This window comes from Passer montanus, unplaced genomic scaffold, assembly GCF_014805655.1.
Source record: "Passer montanus isolate IOZ18808 unplaced genomic scaffold, ASM1480565v1 scaffold44, whole genome shotgun sequence".
In the NCBI taxonomy this organism is placed as follows: Eukaryota; Metazoa; Chordata; class Aves; order Passeriformes; family Passeridae; genus Passer; species Passer montanus.
In genome coordinates, this window is record NW_024369262.1 from 849,787 (window position 1) to 871,635 (window position 21,849).

The 21,849-nt window shown below is 43.1% G+C and overlaps 1 protein-coding gene across 7 annotated transcripts in view; it reads left to right on the forward strand.

The window, feature by feature from the left end:
- CUX1 (cut like homeobox 1) overlaps positions 1 to 21,849 on the forward strand; it is a 273,426-nt gene that overhangs the window by 110,492 nt on the left and 141,085 nt on the right. For all 7 annotated transcript variants that reach the window (XM_039720978.1, XM_039720973.1, XM_039720974.1 and 4 more), the window contains exons 3-4: positions 1,288 to 1,335; positions 14,965 to 15,043. In XM_039720978.1, the coding sequence (XP_039576912.1) occupies positions 1,288 to 1,335; positions 14,965 to 15,043 (127 nt within the window). The remainder of the gene's footprint in view (positions 1 to 1,287; positions 1,336 to 14,964; positions 15,044 to 21,849) is intronic.

Consider the following 21,849-nt stretch of genomic DNA (forward strand, 5'->3'; position numbering starts at 1 on the left):
TTTGAGGTCACCTTCTTTTCCAAAATGCTTGAGGCCTCAACAGACCCTTTTCTATATAGAGAAAATGCTTCAAATATGTCTTTGTGACCCCCTGCATGAGGTTCAGGCAGCTCAGGGACTGTGTGCAAATAGGAAGATTTCGTGGTGACTGTTCCAGTTGTGGGCAGTATTCCCAGAGCATCGTAGGACTCAGCATTGGAGGGGTTGTCCAGAGTCTGACCAAATCTCACCTGGCCTTAAAAATGGGTCTTGAGCACTCATTTAGCACTAGTTCTGCTCAGCTGAGCCTTGGAAACCTCCAGCAATGGGAAATGCACCCTTTCCCTGCAGCAACATCAGGTGATGCAGCTTCAGGTTATTGTTTTAATCCTCTTCCAGATTCATTTCCAGGTGGAAGTGCACTCTGAAGTGGCTGCTTGTGCCTTCTCAGTGCAAAAGCAGGAGTGCAGCATCTTGGCTGTGCATGACTAATAGTGTCCTCTGCAAAGTTACTGGATTTTATTCTTCAGGCACACACAATATTGTGTGTGTGTTATTGAATTATTGAATTTGTAAGTGAATTAGACCCAAACCAGCTTAGAGGTGAAGCCATAGAAAATTTTATGTACAATAAATATACCTTTTTTGTCCTAAATTATCTCAGTTGCTAAGTAAAAATATGCTATAAACCTTTACAGTAATTTTGTTGGCAGTATTTTAATGAATTTTGTAGCACTGAGTGTGTTGTAATTTGGAAGAAGAAATTTTGAGTTATACAGAAACTAACAAATAATACTTGTCATCTTCAGTGAGCTCTAGTTCTCTGATGACTAAAACCAGAGCACTCTTGGGAAAATAATAAATAAACCAGAAATTTTTCAAAATGGCAACACTTCCAGTTGAAATGATGGTCCAGAATCATCTTCCTTTAAGCCTGGCTTCCATTTGTGGGAATTTCCTTGGCATAAGTTCAGAGGTGTAGCTGCTGTGGAGGTAGATAGAGACATTTACTGCTAATCTCATTAATGTTTCAGCTGAATTAGGAGACTGAAGGCATTCAGTGCTTAGCCAGCCCCACCACAGTTGGATAATTAATACCATTTGCAGTACATGCAGGTGTATGTCAAACTGGAAATTCAGACCTGCTCAAAGTGAACTCCAGGTATAATTCTATTTTAATCAAATCTCCCACAAAACACGATCAGAATTTAAGTAACACTTGAGAACTGAAAATGACATCAGGAAAAACATGATGCTGACTTGTCCTTTCCAGTGTTTCTGATGCCATATCCTGCTTCTGTCTTCCAGGACCTGCGCAAACAGGTAGCTCCATTACTGAAGAGTTTCCAGGGAGAGGTAAGAGCTGCTTCTGCTTCTTATCATGCTTTCAGTGCTGCTTCACATGAGCCTGGTGTGCTGTGTGTGGCCACAGAGCCCTCAAGGCTCAGCCCTTTGCATTTTGTGTGTGCAGGGAATGCCAGCACCTGAAGGGAGCCTGAAGATGGAGAGGGAGGTTTTACAAGAGCACAAAGTGACAGGACAAGGGGAATGGCTTCAAACTGACAGAGAGCAGGTTTAGATTGGATATTGGGAAGGAATTCTTTCCTGGAGGGTGGGGAGGCCCTGGCACAGGTCGTCCAGACAAGCTGTGGCTGCCTCATCCCTGGGAGTGTTTAAAACCAGGCTGGATGTGGCTCTGAACAACCTGGGATGGAGGAAAGTGTCCCTGCCCGTGGCAGTGGTGTGGAACAAGATGATCCTTAAGGTCCCTTCCAACCCAGGTCATTCTGTGATTCAGGGTTTGTGCTGGGCAATCTAAACTGGTCACATCTCTTTGCTCTGAGCCTCCTGTCACCGTGGCAGGGACCCAGGTGGCCCATCCAGCTCCCTGGGCCTCACTGACCCTACAGCTTGAGCTGTTAATGAATGCAGTGTAGTGCCCTCATAAAACACGAGAATACTGCAAATTGTTCTCCCTGCAAAGCTTTTCAGCTGTAAAACATTGTATTCCAGAGGGCTGATGGAAAACCTTGGGCTGGCAGGGGTTTGTGTGAGAGGCTGCAGAGGCTCCAGCTCCCACTTGGGTTTCTCCTCACAGCACTCACCCAGAGCACACGAGCAGAGTGCTCAGGAGTTTAAAAGCCAACTGTTGTTATTCTGAAGGGTTTCTACAGGCAAAGGCAGCTGGGCCAATTAGAGAGTTTTCCATTTTTGCTGTGGCCAGATGGGAGCCGTGGTTCTGCTGCTCAGAAAGCACCAGGGAGGGAGGGTGAAATTACATTTGTCCTTGTAAAGCTCCGTGCCTGTGTGGGGTGCTGCATGGAGGCTTGGGCTCACACTGACACACATTACACAGCTCTGCCCCTCAAGAATTGTGTTCCAGCACTTCCTCAGCCCATGAGTTGTTCACTGACTTTAGATTGTGGCAGTTCCATCAGCACAGGGAAGTTCAGGAGCATGTTTGCAGGGTAGGGATTTGAGTGCACAGCTCCCCTTAGTGAGGCTTGCAATCCTGATCACCTCCACATCCTGCTAAATCTGTGTCCCAGCTAGGCAATAATCCTTCATTTAAAAGCAGCACGGTACTTTTTGTTTTACAACCTGATTTCCCAAGTATTGCTAGAAATAAATAAATAAGCGGGATAACTTTGTCCTTGATACATCCAACAGACATTTGTGAGAACAAAGAATGACTTGCGTGAGTCCGTTTGCCAATGGAAATTTACACTTTAAAATTGCTCCGAGTGCATTGCAGTGCTCTTGGAACCTTTTCACTTCAGTTTCAAGCTTGCAATGCACTGACTGAAAAGTGCATGTGTGCTTTCAGCACTGTTCTTTAATGAAGGGAATGTCTGAGGATCAAGTAAAAAGCATAAATTTAAATTTGGCTACAGTGAAGGAGATTCTTCCATTAGATCTTCCCTGGTGGAGACAGCTCCCTGTTACCTTGGCATGGCTCACACACACTCCTCTCCTATAGTTTTGCTTCACTGATATAAAAGTGAAGTTTATTTTGGTATAAATTCAACCTCACCAGAGTAAAATTTGTTGCTGTAATCCCCTGTTACGTAAATGAAGCACAAATACATTAAAAGATTGTGCTGCTGAATCTCTGAGCTGGTGATTCCAGTCTCCCTAATCGAGACAGGGTTTCAGAAACCTAAAAAACCTGAACTAATCATGATTGACTACATAAATGCACCACATTAAACTGTGAATTATGGTATTTGATTATAGATGTAATTACTGTATCTTGTTTTGGAGACAAATCAAAATACCAAGGAGATGAGCCTGTTCTGTTGAGTTATATTTGATTGTTCAGGATATAGATCTGGTTTCTGGTTGTTGTTAAGGCTGACTTTCTAAAACATCAGGAGATATCTGCTCTGGGTATCTCAAAAACAAGTTTTGTTGAGCAAATAGGCTTCTCTCCATTTCAAATCCACAGGAGATGCCTCAATTCCTGTCCCTTGAGAGGCTCAGGGAGCAACACTGCTGGGAACAGACACTGACCTCAGCAGCCCCTGGGACTGCCTGGCAATAATTCATTACCTGTCAGGTGATATTTAATGTCCTGGGAGGAGCTGGCTGAGGGACCTTTTGGTCACACAGTACCTGTGGGATGGGATGTGAGCCGGGAGGAGGAATAGGGCAAGAGGCTCCCCTGTTTTACTACACAGACATGAGTTTTCAGCCCCAGATTTGTTCCTGGAAGTGTTCAAGGCCAGGCTGGATGGGGCTCTGAGTAACCTGCTCTAGTGGAAGGTGCACATGGCAAGGGAGCTGGACCAGGATGGGCTTTAAGGTCCCTTCCCACCCAAACCTTTCAATGATTCTGTGATTTTGGGTTTGGTTTTTTTTTTAAAGATCAGCAGCAGTAAATAAATAAAACAGAGGTAAGTGGAGAAGTGGTGGGAATAAATGTTTTTTAGGGCCCCTTCTGCTGGAAGGGAGTGTCCTGGAGCAGGAATAGGGAATGCTGTAGGAGCAGCCCCCACAGGCATGGTGGGTGGGAATGTGGAACTTTGGGGCACCACCAGCTGCTCACTCAGGACTGAGGAGAAAGGTTCCTGCTTGATGCAGGTTCTCCATTCCCCTGTGGGAGAGTCTCCACCACATTTTTGCCTCTGACTCCTGTCTCCACCCCGCACTGCTGCTGCTGCCTCATCCTGTGCTCAGGCTCTGCTCTTAGCCAGCATTAGGTGCTTTTGGCATGGAATAATAAACCAGACTCCACATCAGAAAGGAAATGGTGTTTTAGCAATCCCATTGGGCTGAACTGTCCAGGGGGCTCTGGGCTCTAGGGAGGGCCAGGGGATCAGAGGATGGAGGCATCTCCCTGATAAGCCCAGGTGTTTAAGCAGCTTTGCATGGATGTTGTGTGTTCCTGCTCCCCACCCCTGCCCTTCCTCAGCTCTTCTTCTGCTGTGAGCCCACGTTCAGCACAAAGTTGGGGTTTTTTCCCCTCTTTTTGCAGGCTTAGTTTCCCACCAGGTGGGTTCAGAGCAGCAGCTCAGTGCAGGGGAGAGGCCAGGAGAGCAAAGCCAGGGGCAGGAGCAGCACAAATGTGTCAGCTCAGGTTGACTTAAACTGTCCTTGAACTGTGCCTGGGTGAGCCTGACGTGACTTGGAGAGAGGGGAAGTTAAGCTCAGGTATTTATGTCCCCTCCCAAACACGATTTATGGGAGCTGCTGGTAAACCTGGGGCCAGTTGGCTTTTTTAAACAAACCCACAGGTCACTTTAGCCAATTTTTCTCTTCAGTTTAAGCATGGAATGTTGATACTTCCCCCCAGTATTTTCCCTTTATATCATATGAATTTATAAATACCGGACAAAGCAGAACGTTCTGTATTCCTTAGTTATTTATCTCATTCATTCAGACAACAACTGTTCCAGTTATCAAATATTCAGTTTCCATTAGTACTTGGAAATAACTTTTTTTTGTATAGATCTCAGTGTGTTAAGTAACTGGATTTTTATTATAAGAGTTAGAGTAAAAGCACTATGAAATGGAATTTAGCATACTACAAATTTTCAAATGCATTCCTAGTTCAGCATGAGCTCCTATTAATTCATCACTGGAGAATAGTTTTATTATAGTACTTTTTCCTTATTTAGGATCTTAATGGAAATTTAAAGGCAGTTTTCTAATTTAACAGAATGTTGTGTCTGCTTCAGAGCTGATGGTACTGTTCTTTTGAAATCTGTGGGTAACTTTTCTGCCTTCCCTGGAAGATTTAAGGTCTGGGTGGTGTAAATAGGCTATTGTGAGCAAGACAGTTAAAAGTCATTCATTTCAGAAGTGTAAAATTCCTGTCATTTTGATCTTAAATCTCTGTCTTGCTTTTCCTTTTCCTTGCCATTAACTTGAGGATGCAACTTATTAATGGTTTGGTCTCCCTGTGCTGGGCTAAATACAGGACAGAATCAGGAAAGGTTAAAGAGCTTCACCATGCAATCACGACATGATTATTATATATAATTAGCAAGGCATCCCTGCCATCAGCTGTCTGAATGAGCTGTGTTTTGGGTAGGTCACTGTGCTTTACCATGGGTACATCAGTGGATGGATATTTGTGCATGAAATCTGGAAAAAAAAAAAAAGGCAGCAAAAGAAGGGATGTTCTTGGGCTATGTTAATTTACAGAACTGAAGTTGTGGTATGGAAGTCTAATGTTGGAATCTGTATTTGTGAAGTCATCAGACAGATATTTTAAGGCTGGGAAAGGATTTCCTGAGGTCATTAGCATTCTTTTCATGTGGCATAAGAGCACTGTCCAACAGTAATGCAGTAATCCCTCATTTGGAGAGCCCTCTAAGGCACAGACTCCAAAACAACATGCTGGATTTGATGTCTGTGAAAGCCATTTCTCATATTCTTCTCCCAGAGCAAGTACTTTTAAGGGTATTGCCATTCTGATGAGACCACTCTGGCTCCCCACTCAGCTGAATTGCTCTTTAAACTATTAATTTGGTCAGTCAGTAATTTAATAATTTTCCATATGCAGACAACAGAAGCTGAAAATCAGTTTGATGTGCTGGAACTACTAATCATGTCTTTGAAGGAGTACTCTAATAATGTGTGTGCCTAAACCACTTCAGACCTACATTCCTTCTGCATTTTGAGAGACTATTCCTGAGCTGATACTCATATTTTTTCTATTTTACCCCCTTTAATTTCCTTATGTTAAATTTCCAAACCTAATTAATACAATTTCTTTCCTGTACATTCACTCCATGATGGCTCAATTAGAGCAGCAGTAGAACTGTGGTTCAATATTCAGGCCAACTTCATAATTGAAAACACATTTTCTTCTCAAAAGCTGCAGCTGGTTTGGTTCTGCTCATGCAGAAAAGGATATAACCTTGCATAACATAGGAAATGAACGGTTGAGAGAGAAGCCAAATTCAATTTCAGTCAGATATTTTGAGGATAAGTCCATGATCTATGGAAGCAAGGGAATGAAAAGTGTGTGTATGTGGAAAGCAGCGTGTTCAGCACTCTATTAATCACGGCCAGCCTGGGTGCTGTTGTGTGCCTTGCGTTAGCACTGATGCTCGTAGGGAGGCTGGAGAGCAGCCAAGCACTCCAGAAGTTAACCTCTTAAAGACCCTGAGCTGCTTTCTGTTGAATAAATGTAATTTTGTGGTCAGAAATAAATGCTTGTGATGTAGCAGGAGCTTTGAAAACAACAGCGTGGCAAAGCTATTACAAATTGCTCTGTGTTGGGGAAGTCAACAGCATACATCAAAATCCAGCGCTCGTGTTTGGGCCCAGAGCCTCCCTGCTTTCCCATGGAAGTCTCATCAAAACCCTCTATTTACCAAAAGTGAATGTTTTTGGCAGTTAATTCTCCTTTAAAGTCCACTTTTCATCTCAGTTCCGTTCCCCGTGACCTGCTCTTGGGGTAACGGCAGCTCCACAGTGCTTTCATTTCTTTGTTTACAGAAGTGTGTAAATGATTATTTATTTATTTTTGGCTGGCTTGATTGCAGTTTAAACAACATCTTTCCTGAGGAAGGTGATTTAAATATACTCCAGCATCTCAGGGGCAGATGAGCTCTCCCTGCTGAGCACATGGGGTGGCTGCTGCAGAGCCAAAAGCATCCCCAAGAGGAGACACTGACCTGCAGGGGAGGGACAGAACTGCAGAGACTCTCAAATACAGAGCCTCTCCTAATATATCAGTAATATCCTTTTCCTTTATATCAATATTATATCAATAATCCCCTTTTCCTTCCTGGGACAGCTCTCAGCTGTGGGGATAGCAGGCAGAGTCCCAAACCTTACACATCCCACCAGAGGCAGCGACAGGCGCTGTGCACCTTCCCCAAAGCTCTTGCAGGTTTTTCTCCAAATTGCAAGTTGTACCAAGACAGCAGAGACTACCAGGGTAACTTTGGGGAGGATCAGCCCAAATCCTCTTATTTTTACATAATTGACAAAGTGCTGAAATTCCTGTTGGCAGCTGGTGGGCTGCCTGTGCCGCTGCCACGCGCTCGGGGGCAACGGGAGCAGTGGTGGGAAATTCAGTTTATTCAGGATTCCGACAGGCAGCACTGGTGCAGCTCACAGGGTCAGGAGTGTCTTCTCATCCTCAGGAGAAAAAAAGAGAGCTTGAAGTGTGCTGGAAGGAATGGGGATAGGAGGGCTGGGCTGGGTGAGGTATTCTGCTGAGTCCCTGTTTCTCCAAGTACAGAATTATCTCTGTATTTATTACAGAATTACCTCTGTTTATTACAGTTACTGTGAGGCCCTATACAAGCTGGTGTCTTCTGGTCTTGCTTTGTCAGAAAAGAGAAGCAAGAGGGTGAGCTCAGTACAAAACACCAGGAAAAGTGTGCATCTTGGTATTTATTGCACAAAGGTGGTTAATGAGCTCCTTCTTGCACAGATTCCTCTGACCTAATTTTTTTAAAAATAACTAAACAGAAGTTTGGATCATCCATGAGGGAGAGGAGTGATTGGGGGTTCCAGGTCATTGCTCAGAGCCTGGAGGAGAGGTGCATGGGCAGGTGAGGGCACCCACTCACCCTACACAAAGCTCCTGCTGCTGGGGAGCTGGGGGTGATGTGGGGTAGCCCAGGCTGTCTGTCCTGCCTTCCTCCCCTTCCTCCCTGCCCCATTTCCCAAACATGGCTGGGCTGGCATGGCCAGAGTTGTTCTCCATCCTCGTGCTCTCACAGAACCTCGAGGATCAGAACTGGCAAGCTCTGACATCTTCTCTGGTGATAGAATAAATGATTCGCTGATTTATTCACTGGAAAGATGTTCCTTCAGTTTTGGGGGAAGGATGTGTCCCCTGTTCAAATGTCACCTCTTTGTTTTACCTTTTTGGCATTAAGAAAATTCACCACTGACCTGTGCTGACTTGAGGAGAGAGGCTGGGATGCAAAATGTAGATTTAAAAAAGTAAATAATTATTCATTGTACAGCCAAATTGGGACACCCCAGTTCTGGTTTCACACAAGATTTTTACACCCCTTAAAATTCAGGTACAACACAATTTGACTAATTACTAGCACCCACACTTCCTAATTGGAGTAAAATATTGCAAATCCACCCTATTTCCTCAGAAATAGGATCCAGGCATCCCTGGGGTCAGTCTTGCTGGAGTTACTGGTTTGTGACATCAGAAAACACAGTGAGGGTTTGAATAAAGTGTCAGAGGGGCTGGGATGTTGGCATTAGCTTGGTGTTCAGGAGTATCTTTTATCCTTCCATGAGCAAAGTCCTTATTTCCAGGACCAGGCTGTCCTTTGATTTGTTTTACTTGAACATGAAAAAACACCAAAGCCTCCAGGAAAATTGTAACATGTCATTACATCAGAGTGTATAAAATGAACTAATATAGCCATGAACAAAGTTAATCCACTTTCATACTGTGAAGATCGATTGATAAAAGAGATTTTTGGTAACATTTGGCACTCTGAGCCCCCTTGTGCCATCCATTCTTTGTCACTGGTTTCGTGCTGTTCCTGCTGATCTGCACAGGTGAGGGACCCATGCCATGGGGTGTCCTTGCCCCAGCTCTGGGTCCCCACCTCCTCCCTCGTGCTGAGCCCAGCAAATGCACAGCATGAGTCAGTTCAGTTTGCCAGCACAATGGAAAATAAATTCTTCCTCTGCTTCCTTAGTTTTGCACTGAGCCACTGAGCTGAATCACACTCCAGCAGGAGGAGGAGGAGGAGGGAGCAGGGCTGCTCCCTGCCTGCCCCACGGATGGGTTGGGAGCTGGGTGAGAGCAGGAGCTGGGAAAGCTGCTCTGAAATGCAGAGAGGTGAGGAGGGAGGCAGGAGGGTTATCCAGGGCTCCAGGAGAGGTCCAGCAGGGACAGCACAGCTGCTGATCCAAAGGCAGGGTGGCAAACAGGATTTAATCAGAGCTGTGCCTCTGCTGTCAATATCTGCAGGCACATGTTGGGCTGGGCTGTTTTACTGGGAAGGAAGATCAAAGATTGGAAAAGCAGCAAGAAGCTGTCCTGTGAGAACATTCCTCAGGGGATGGCAGGGATGTTTGTCTGGGAAAATCAGGATTTATCTGGGCATGAAAGGAAGAGGAGGTTTTAAGGGTTCAAGGTTGCAGCTGTTTCACAGTGGAGGGAAGAGAATTGAAAAGTTGAGGTGTTTGAGTGCTTCCTAAAGCTCTCTGCTTAACTTGAGGTTAAACCAACAGGTTGGTGAGGCAGGCGTGCCCTTCCCAGGCTCTTTCCTGGTACCTATGTCCCAACCCAAGCTGCTTTGTTAAACAGATTGGTGTTGGATCTACTGTGAAGTCCTTAATTCTGTTAAAGAATTTATAGCCCAGCTAAAATCCGTGCCATATGCCTTAAGCAACTGCACAGAAATAATTTCTTTATAATTTTGCTTCAAAACGGTTTTAATTGCAACAAAACTAAAAATAAGAATTGTTTACTTTTTCTTTTGTCAGTCACAAAATAAGTTAACAGGGATGGTGAATAAGTTTTCATTAATTTGTAAATTACAATGTTACTCTTATTAATTAATTTATGAATGTAGATATCTCTTGGTATTAAGAGAATCAAGCCAACTATATTTAAAGGCTTCAAAGCAAGACTGGTGCATTAATATTCCTGCTACAGCCACCATTTGATTCCAAGGCAGTTATTCAAGAATACAGCATGGCTTAAAAGAGTGTTGCTTTAATGAGTTGTTCTCGTGCTTTTCCCTTTGTTTCACATGTGAAACATGGTTCTTAATGGTGTTTTGGTAACTTGTAGTAATTGAAGACAAATGGAAAAACTTCGTGATGCAAAACAATACGATAGAAGATGTGTAAGGGAAAAGGGATGGGTGTCTCCTTAAAGCATCCATTTATTAAAAAACAGAACAGAAAAATAACTTCTCTTTTAAATAATTTCTTTTTACTTGATAAATTACTTCCAGATTGTGTGCAGGACAGTAAAAGACATGTTAAGGTGGTTTACAAGAGTGGGAACTAAAGTGGAGAACTATGAGGATAAGTGGAAGAGCTGGGACTGCAAGGTTGATGATATTTAGCACAGTTGTGTGAACACTTGTGTTTGTGGCACTGAGAGTAAATCACCAGTGCTTTGGTAATCCAGACAGACACAGCACTGGGAACCCTCCCAAAGGAGCATCCCAACATTCCAGCTGTGCTGAATGATCGAGGTGGGTCCAAGAGCAGCAGCACATGTGTCAGACCCGTGCTCAGAGATGTGTTGGATACCCCTCAGTTCACAGAATTCAAGTGTCAGTGCAGGATGTGCTGGCATCTGGCTTCCAGTCCAGCTTCCTTGCAGAGAGCTTCATCATCCTGTTCCATCTTTCAGTTCAGGAGCAGAGATATGCATCCTTCAGTCTGACTGCAGTTCATGAGGTGATACCACATTCATACAGCCCAGAGCACCCCAGCCCTGCAGACCTGTGCTCAGGAGATTGTGGGGCACTGAACATCAGACTTGAGCTAATGCTGAAATCTCCTACTGCATAAAAACGGACAGATCCCAAACTAAAGCCCCAGTCTGTCCTTCTGAACTTGGCTGGACACGGCTGAAAGAGGCAACATTCAGATAAATCTGTGTTCAGCACCTTCCCTGGCCTATGTGCCAGATTTGTGCTGCTCACATAAATGTGGAGATAAATCTGTGATAAAAATATCATTGATGATATTTTGATTTCAGCCAGGTGCAGTGGGTATGAGACTGGGACCAAATACTCCTGGACTAGGCTGTCCATGTTTTTGGGGGAGCAAGCCAGCAGTGTCAGACAGCAAAGGGAGAGTGGGATCAGGCCATGGAGATCTTCATGGCAGATTGGAAGGAGACGATTCTGGAGGGGAAGGGGAGACACTCAATCTCCAGGGTGACCTTGGTACCCTGAGCATCAACTCAGGAGAGCACCTGACCTGGAAAAACAAGGTGGAAAAAGGGAGGACTGGTCTCAGCCCAGTCTGGCTGCAGCTCCTCCATGTAGCTGTGGTGATGTTTTAGGGATGAAGAGGGAGATGAAGGCTGTGCTGAGCAGGGAGGATTCCTGGTGTCTCAGTTCTGTTATCTCACTGCAGCGCCAGTGGTATTATCAAGACAAATAGGATGCCAAAACTTAAAAGTGAACATATGTTTATGGGGGTGGTGGGGAATACAGAGGTCACTGTTGTTTCTTTTTGCTCAGAGAAGACATAATGGGGCCTGGTTTAGATAAATTAAGATTTGGAGCTAAGCTCGTGTCAAGACAACGCGAGTGTAATTATAAGTTGACTTCTTTCAGGGTCCCTGAAGTTTTTAGAGTCAAATAAAAATGTTCAGCAAGAGTTTTATAATGTAGTTCAACGGTTTTAATGTGAGCTGATTGCAGCTCAGCCTTGTTGGCTCCTAAAACAATTTTACTTTAATTTGAAAAATTTTCAGTGAACTTCCAAATATTTCCATGTCATTTCAGTGCTCTGTTTCCTCTCTCTCTGGACTTCATTTATATTTTGCTATTTTTGATGTCTTTTTCCTCCCATATTTCCTTATTTCCTTATGCACCTGGGTGCTGGCATGCCTAATTATATTTTTATTCCAGTTAAAGTTGTCACGGTGCTTTTTCTACATTTTATTTTAAGATATAAAATAGTTGCAGTGCTCATTTTTAGTAAAACTTTAAACCAGACAGGTTGATTTATTTTTTTAACAACTAAAACATAAAACCATATTTCTGCCTAGTGGGATTGTTTGGAATTCTGGTTTTGAATTTGAGGGTGAAAAAAGGTGTAAAATACCTGTGATTTACAAACTGCTTCCTTTGGAAAGTCTCTGATCTCCTTGCAAGATGTTGTTTCAAATCTGGTTTATATTTCCATCACTCTATAAGTGGTAAGGAGCAAATAAACCATACCTTCTATAATACTTAGAGAGAATAAAAGTACAAATGCTCTTTATTAAAATGTGGAAAAACTGTAATAGGAAAACAAATCCATCCTGTTATTTCCCAGAAATGGAAGCATTTTAAGTGCTTTGCTTTTCATAAAAGGGGCAAATGAATTTTTCAAAATACAGTACAGAATCAGTGCTGTAATGCTAATTGTATTTAATAATAGTAATTTAAATTTGGCTGCTCTCTGCCTAGCAGCAGTGAGAGAAAATTCTATGTGGGAACGTTGAAGTCCAGAAGTGTAACATATGGTGTGCTTTGGCCTTCAGAGAGTCTCTGTGCACCCATGAAACAGCTCAACTGCACAAGTGTCCCTGGTGGTGCCCCTTCCTTCTCACCCCATCCCTGAGCGGTGCCTGACACTCCCCAGCATGGATTTACACATCCCAGCCTCCCTGCCTTTGGCACTTCGTTCCACAGGCTCGTTTCAGCTTCTCCTTGTGTGAAAATGTTCTCTCCGAATTGCTTCTGTTCTCCTTCCCTAATGAGCATCAGTCCATCTGTGATTGCTCAAATTCAGATTATTAAGTGGGTTATTCAAGACCATCAATCCCTTGCTCCGTGGCAGGTCGGATGCCCTGGGAGATTCCAGTGTCTTTCTGTGGTCTTTCTTGATAAACTCTGAAAGAGCAGCATAGCCAGCTCTTCTTGAGAATTTATATCTGCTCTCCACATCCTCCATCACTTCAACATCTGATGCTCGTTTATCACTTTTCCAATACCCTTTGATAAGCTCTAAATAGGTCAGGTGTCAGTTACACCACACCTCCACACATCTCCATAAATTAATGCAGGTCCTGGGGGGATGTAAGTGGAATAGGAATTTGGTTTATTTCTTTAAGTACAGCCTTGTATTGTGTTGCCAGAAGTTGTCTCTTCCCAGCCTCTCGCCGTATCTCCCAAGATTTCCTCGCTGCTGCTGCCAAACGCTGCGCGGCCGCTGCCCGTGTCCTTATTTCCCTCCTTGACCCCTCCTCACCTCCCCTACAAGCCTTGGCTTGTACCTTGTGCACTGTGCTTCTGTGTGATTTCTACGACTGTCCTTTGGTTTTGTGGCCTTAATCCTGCCCGTCATGATCCCGACCAGTCCCTTTCCAGCCGTGAGGCTGATCCGCACCAGCCGCGCGCTGTCCCGCGCTGCGCTCCCACTCCTGCATTATTTAATCTTCCACATTGTAGGATTGCCCCCCTCTCCCTTCCCAAATCTTTCCCTTCTCCTGCCAGAGGCGTTTCAGGACAAAGTAAACACAAGTGGCACCAGGACTGACCCTGCAGCACCCTCCTGCTTTATCTCCCCTCCTCTTCCTCTCCCGGGCACCCGGAGCTTCCCGAGCCCGAGTGCTGGCAGAGCCCTGGCTTGGTCACACGCTTCCCAGTGCTGCAAATCCCCCTCCTGCAGAATAAAATATCCTGAAATACAGATACAGTAAACTCTGGCCATTGTTTCTGCCTTATCTATGAATCAATAATGTAGAGAAAGAATTCAAGGACGTTTTTCAGACAGGGCCTTCCTTTTTTTAGGCCGCGGTGACGTCCGCACCTTTAAATGGTTCCATAATATTCCCTGCCTTTCAAATACACAGAAGAATTGATATCAGGCCTTTGTATCCGCAGTTCTTCAGATCCTTCCTTGCCTTTTATTAAAATATGGGAACGATAATCTCCATGCCTTTGGTTTCCTGATTTGGGTAAGCTGCCACAGAGCTGTGTCAGGCTTTCCTGTTTCCCTTTCTGTCCCTCTGCTTTGGAGTATTAATTCACTGGATCTGATCCTGAGTCAGTTTGGTTGTTTATTGTCAATATGAAGCAATAGAAAATCCTCTGCTTTCCACTACAATAGGAAAATACATGTTTACAAAAAAAAGTTGCTGTGGAATAGGTATTTTATTCTTGGAGCTGCTAAGCTGCCTTTCCTTGTACAATGGAGTTTTAGATGAAAATACAGACGTAGGGGGAAAATAATAAAATTATAAAAATAGTCTTAGATGAGTATTGTGTGTGTTACAGAACACAAGGAGAAGCTGGTCAGAGGAGCTCAGGAGTGCAGACTGCCTGAGCTGTATTAGAAAACTTCTTTGCATGTAGAAGCTTCACAGTTATTTAGTGTTAAGTATCACAGGGTGCTCAATAAGTTCATTTTTCCATCTCCTCAGGGGCTTATTGGAAATAATAAAAAAATCTATTTACCACAATAAAGGCAGAGTGGGACATCAGAAGTGGCCGCAGTTCCATTTGCTGTGCTAGATCTCAAAAAGTGGTAAAGGAAAACAGTTGTTGAGGAGATAATCTGTCCTGGCAAGTGCCAGGCTTTCTTAAAAGATTTAAAGTAAAGAATCACAACAGGCAGGAGTGGTCATGAAAATATTGACGCTTGTTATTGGGCTGAAAAATGGACTTTATATTCACTACAAATGTAGCAGGAGCAGTCTTTTAACTGCTTCTATAGGAGCTGTATACAGGAGAGCTGGGTTCACTTTTTATGTACTGACTAGTTTTACATGAAATTATTAATTTATATTTATAGCTCTGAGTGTGAGAGTTGTATTGGAACAAGTCTTAAAGCTTCTTTTCTCATCTCCTCTTTTAGATTGATGCATTGGGTAAACGAAGCAAAGAAGCAGAGGCAGCCTTCTTGAATGTTTATAAGAGATTAATTGATGTTCCAGGTAAGCTAATTATTCCCTTATTCTGAGAAACTAATGGTTCATGTTTGTGTGAATGCTACTGGGCATTTTCCCTACCTTTAATAAGGTAAATAGAGCAATGGCTTTGTTCTGGGACTGACAGACTCCTGTATTGTTTCTAATGGAGAGAACTGTAACTGTGGCACATTTCAGGACTTCTCATTGCATCTACATGTCAATGTTTCTATTAATCAGTTTATATTATTATGATACTCTGTGATCCTCAGTATTTTGTTCATTAGAGGGTTCAGACAATTTTAACAAAAAAAAAAAGCATCTCGAAGCTTCACCAAAAAAAAGCAGTATTTGTACTTTTAAAGGATAGAGAAAACTTGTCATGCCTTCCAAGAAAAACAAAAGAAAAAGCCTTACTGAAAAATAAATCACTACCAAATTTCAGTTCTCTGCAGTGTAAGTGTGACCATAAATTTTATTCAAAGGCCTTTATTGTATGTGTTTTCAACTTCCCTTTTGTTTGGCATACGAACTTTCTTTGTTTGGCATTTGGTTTCAGTTCATTTCTTTTTACATTTTGGGAATTGATTTTTTTTGTTTTCCCCAGTGGTAAATAAATAACTGCCTGAACAAATTTTTCTTTTTGCAGCTGTACCCACAGCTAAGAGGAGGTGAGGAGCCCAAGTCTCCACTGCCACATTTTGACTGAGTTGTTGGCACATGACCCTGTGTGTCATTATATATATATATATATAATATTCAAAATACATCAAGAGAGGTTTTGAGGTGTAATTAATACTTTTAAATACTTCTAAAGCTTCATAGCACCCTGGCCTTTACTGGTTTTACCATTTAAGGAGTGCATTTCATGCATGCTTCAAATAAAATTTAAATTTTCAGTGTTTTAGTTTAATGATTAACTGGTTGAAAGGTCAGTGTTTTCAGATGCAGTCTGAGCTAACAAATGTATTTTTTTATGCTTTCCCATTCATAGTTGAGCAGTGCCCAGTGCCCAGTCCTTCTGTAGGGATGCAGGAACTCACTACACTCTCCTGGGCCACAACTGTCTTGGAAATGTTGTTTTTAGGTTAGTCAGCTGTGGTCTGTGGGTTTTCCTTCACTTATTTCCTGCTCAGACTCTCAGTAACATTCTGCTGAGCACAGAACAGCTCCCTTTGCCCACCTCATGCCATGGGAGGAGTGGATAACTCGTGGATAACTCAGAGAGGGTCCCGACTGTCACGAGCAGCTTGCCTGGCAGGAGCAGTGCAGGCCTGGAATGGGCACCCAGAGCTCTGGCTTGGAAAGAAACCCCTCCATGGAAACATTCCCAACATATCTGCAGCCTGGGAGTCCAGCATGAGCGCTGGGGAGAGGCACTGCAGCCCCTCCATCTCCACAAGAACACTCACTGCAGTTTCCTGCCATCATTTGGTAGGAAGCTGAGTAGGTTTGAGTTGGAGCAGTCTGGCTTTTTTCACCACTGAGAAGTGGTGTCAAACAAGAGCTGTGTGGGATCCTCAGTGTGCTCTTGTGCAGAGGCTTCTTGCTGAAGCCTGGCACATCACAGGTGCTGGGATCTGAGCAGCAGATCAGACCAAGCACTTGAGGAGAAGGTAGGATTATATCCCACCCACCAGGATCTATATGAAGTGGTGAGGGACTTTTTCAGGACTTCTTTGTAGGAGAAAGAATTTTCTTTTTTCTTTCATTTGCAGGAGCAAAATTTACAGCCCTGCTCCCACAGCCCACAGCCTCCCTCTTGCCCCGCCGTCCCCTGCGCGTGCCTTATGTCACCTGTCACAGAAATATTTCTTTGATATTCCTAATATACATCAAATCTTCAGCCTGGCTGAGTTGGGAGTGCACTGGAGTCTGTGGGATGAGAAATATCTCCAGGTTTTAGGCCCATGCTCTCACCTGGCAGTCTGAGGTAAAAGTAAATTCCAGGTTCTCCAGGAGGAGTCCAGTCAGTCTCCTGTAGCTGCGTGCAGGCGTAACAAACACTCACAGTTTACAACACACGCTGCAAGGAGAAGGAGAGCAGCCATTAGTAATGCATGGCACTGGTCTTTGTCACTCTGCTTCATTGTGTTGCTCTTTTTTTTCCCCTTCTCATCCTGTGTAGTCTGCTATCCTGGGCAGTATCCATGGAGGGCTGGGCAGTGTCCATGGAGGGTTGGGTGGGTATCCATGGAGAGCTCTCCTTTATAAACAGCCATCAGTGTTCATTTATCACATGTGCTGCTTTGCCTCCCTGTGGCTTTACATATCTTTTGACCTGTTCATTTGGTATTTCAAATATTTAGGTACACTTTTAGCTGCCCAGTGCTGCTGTGTTTTCTTTTTGGTGTGAGAAGGGAGGATGATGTTTGGGGGAAGCTATGCCTGGAATGCTGCAGAGTGGTTATTTAGCATTAAGCATCGCTGTTACATGACAAGGGTGCAATTTTATCAGACTTTCAATATCCTTTATAGGACCATATAATAATTGCAGCTGAAGTCTAATTCCCAGCAGCCAATTTTATGGTTCTTGAGGAAAGCGTGTATTTCTCTCCTCAGTAATAATGTGCACACTTTATATAATTAAAAAGGGCTTCTATTTTAATTTTACTATAAAATGATCTGTATTGAAAATCCAGCTACAGTGCTTTATGCATTCAGCAAAGTTTAATCTTTTTTTTCCCTGACCTGCCCAGAGTTTTCACTCAGGCTCACCAGTAAGGAATTCGTGGGAAGGGTGGTATTTTACTTGTAAATTTTTCTATGTACATCAGGGGGTTTCTCTTTAAAAGATAAAACAGACCTTTTATATATCTCTCTCCAGCTTTATGATGCTGTTAAAATAGCATTATCATTGCTTTGTGCTGCAAAATTTATCCTTCTTAAAGGAAAGCACATGTCAAGGAAAACATTTTGGTTTATGTACATTTATACAGCTCAGATCGTTCTGTCTTGCTTGAGACTGAATATTTTTAATTAATGGAATTAATTTTCTCATTTAATTGCCTTATTTTCAGTATGCAGTACAGAGCAAGGGAAAAGCGAATCCTGCCACATGAATTGCACTAATCAACAAGGTTGTCACAACTTACCTTTAAAAATAATGTGAATATATTTATTTTGAAGTAAAGGGAGGTTGGGTCTGTGTTTTGAGGAAGCCTTCTTCCATCTATTCAAGATTCCTTTGTCTCCAGTTTTATAAAATAAGTGTATTATGTTAACACCCTTGGTTTTTAGGGTCTTAATCTTGCAAGCACTTAAAGTGAAATTGGAGCCTTGCTGTGTGTTTGGAGGGGCGGTGTTGCCTTGCAGAAACAGCATATTCAAAATTCTTTTTTTTCTTTTTTTTTCTGCTAAATCTTTAAAGGAAAATTAATAAGCATTAAAAACGCTAAATATTTTTATTTCAAAAAGGAACTGTGTTTACTACTTTATTTTTGTTAAAACAAAACTTTGGTGTAATTTTCAAGCAAAAGTTCAAACATAGAGACCAAGTGAATGCCAGGTGTCAGTGTCTGAATAAATTGGTTAATAGAGTGTTCTTTCTGCAATGGATCACTGCAGTTACAGCCCAGTGCCACGCTGGATTTGCTCAGTGTTTTTTCTCAGTATTGCTCCTGTGTAGGCAAAGAAACAATTCTGCCTTGAAACACAAACTCTGCTCTCTGGATGTGGCACAATTAAACCCAGTTGGGTTCAGTCTGTAGAACAGGAAAACACAGAGATTTTACAGAATATGGACATTTGAGAGTGAGGGAAGGTTAATGCAAACTGTTTGTTCTTGGTTTGGAGGGGCTGTGCTGCCTTCCAGGGCTGAGCCAGAAATGGGTTTCGTTTCTCCTTAATGGGAATGAGAAAATTGGTCAGGAAACGAAACAACTCTCGGGGTGTAAAAGGGGATGTGTGTGTGGTTTTATTGGAGACTCTTCCCAGCTCTGTGCTGTGATCAGATTGGGTGCTATATAATGTGTGTGCTGTGGGTTTGAGCTCAGAGGACCTGCTATCAAAGGGAAGTATAACAAAAAACAGAGAAAGTAAAAATAAGATTTTTTTTTTTAATGTGCCCTGTCAAAACAATCAAAAGCAATAACAGTGAAAGATGGCTGAAGTGGAAATTTTATCTTTCCCTTGCTCCTTGCCATCATAAATTGCACACCCAGCCGTAGGGGCTGTGTCTCACAAAAGGGTTTGAAGGAGGAGCAGACTCCTTCCAAAGGAGTTCTCCACACACCTCTCACTACATGTTGTATTTTAGTCTACACACAACCCCAGTTCAGCCTTGCAAATTCCAACTGCCCTGCATAGGGCGTTCTTTTTCCAAGGAATGCTTTACCTGAGAAAACACCAAGTTCTTTTTGAATAAATGATCGGTAAAGCACTAAATAAGTGTGAGGGAATTACTTCTAAAGGCAGAAATGAAAATTATTTGCAGTGTTTGCAAATAATCAGCCATTTATCAGCCTTTGCCTTTTGATTATTTACAACTCAAGACCCTCTCCAGACTTGCACTGCTGTTTGGGCTGTGAGAAAATTTTATTTAGAGTGTATTTGATCAATGTCCTGAGGTTAAAGGTGATGCAAGAGAAAAACAGGTTTGATTTTGGATTTCGTTGGGGGTTTATTCCCCCAGAAAAATTATCTGCTGCTTATGTTGGAGGTGATAAATGTGTATGAAATTGTTGTGTTTATGTACATCCTGTGACGTGTTTGGATTTTTTGGGAAAGCGTAATGTTAAGCAGAAAGGTTAATGCCAGCCCTGGTAAGAAAGTCTGTATAATAAAGACTTTGACAGACCCAGATGACTCATGATGTGCTAAAATTTCAACCTGAGGTACCCCCAGCCTTTTCTGCCTGTAGGGAGAGCTGAGTGAATGTAAATGTAGGGGGTAATTAAGAGAGGTGAGGAAAAAGAGGTTCACTCTGAGGGACTGTTTAAGCACGTCCCAAAGTGGAATACAAAAAGGAGTTTGAAAAATGTTAATACTTAGAGTACTCTTGTCTGAGATAATGGTTAATTGGTTGGCAAAACTGTCTAAAGAGCAAGTTCAGGTCATAGTAAACCCTGAGTTTGTGGTACATTGAGGCTGAACAGCACAGACCATTTTTGAGAAATGTTTGGTATCATTGCAGTGTGAAAAATTTTAGGCAGTTCCTCATTTGTTAATAATACATGTCAAAACTGTCACCCCTTCCCCAGTAAAATATGTTGGAATAAAACAAAGGACAGACCCGTAAAATGAACAAGTTTATGGTTTTGCTGCCCCAGACTGAACAAGGGAAATGCATATTCATAACGTGCCTTTTCTCAACCTTAGAGGGAAAGGAAAACAATATTACAGTGAGTACTCTCAGGGGGAAAGGAAGCAAAATGAACTTGCTCACGGACACAGAAGTGGCACAGACACCCCTCAAACATAGCAGCCGGGTTTCTTTCTAAACACACTTGAAAATCTGATAGAATTAAGCAGAAAATTGAGCATCGTTAATACTTGAAAGAGTGAAAAGCCATAAACCCCTCTGGCTGCAGGCAGTGATTTAGCCTGTGAGTGGATCCCATCTGAAGCCAAAATCCTTGACGCTTTCACCTGCGTGTTTAGAACAGGTAAAAAGAAGGAGTTGCACAAACGGGAAAATCTGGAAGCCAAGTCTGTACTGTAAAAAACTACAGACTGTAGAAATCATGATTGTCCCCCATACTGTTCTGCAAATCTGCAAGGGGTGCCCGAGTGGGGCTGAGAGGGACAGCTTAAAGCCCCAGCTGCAGAGGGGAGATTTGAGCAGAGCTCTCAGAGGGGCAGAGCTGCCACCGTTTGATTTTCCAGAATATCCCACATCGCCCGGGATGCTGCTCCAGCCTCGGCAGTCCAGCGCTGAGGAATGTACAAGTAGCTCATAATCACTTCAGCCTCCTTCCCCGTGGGGCTGGAGTCGGAACCACAGCACAACATGCAGTTTGGGATGTGAGCAGGGTGAGTGCACGCTGGTAGGGCAGCACTGTTAGTGTTACACAGCTATTTTCAGATGGAGCACAAAGTCCTGGCCAGTTCCCATCTTTAGAACTCATTCACTTTGTCCTTCTGTTTTGAAACCCATGTCAAAATAACTGAAAATATTTCTGTTACCTGAATATGTGGTTTGAAGTTGGGCTTGTCTGATCACATACTTTTTTTCTCTAGTTTTTCTCGTTGAATTAATAATTGGATAAATTCCTTTGTAAAAGCCGGAATAAATATTCAGAGGAAGAAATATCCCTAAAGCATTCACTTTAAAAAATTTATTGTGTGGTTGTCAAGCCCTATTTTACTTGGTAGGCTGGAGGCACGGAAGGAAGAGGGGAGGTGCAGATAAGGGGAAGGATGCAGTGAATAGGAGCAGGAAGGACCTTCGGTGGAAGGAGATATCCCAGCAGATATCCCTGCAGGAAGGGGCTGTGTTCACCTGCAGGGTGTCACCGCAGCCCTTCGGAAGGTGTTGCTGCAGGGAGAGATTTAGAGCAGCCCCAAGGCCCGTGCCTGGAGCAAAAGGCAGAGCGTGCTAGGGACGGGGAGTATTGGACTTTCCCTTCCTCGGTTGCAGGAATGTGAACTGGAATTAGAATAAACCCCAGCTTTCGGAGGGTTTATTGCTAAGTCTGTTCAGAAGCTTTTAGGAGAAAGAAGGGATGAATATAGCAGAAATGCCTTCAAACATAGTAGAAGGCTCTTTTTTCTTTTATAATCTCAAAGTAGGAGAAATGAAAGTTGAAGTACAAATGTTTTTCTGTAACTGTCCTTTGGACAGAGCTCGAAGAATGAGCAGAAATTCCAGTGTCCTGGGCCATTACAAGAAC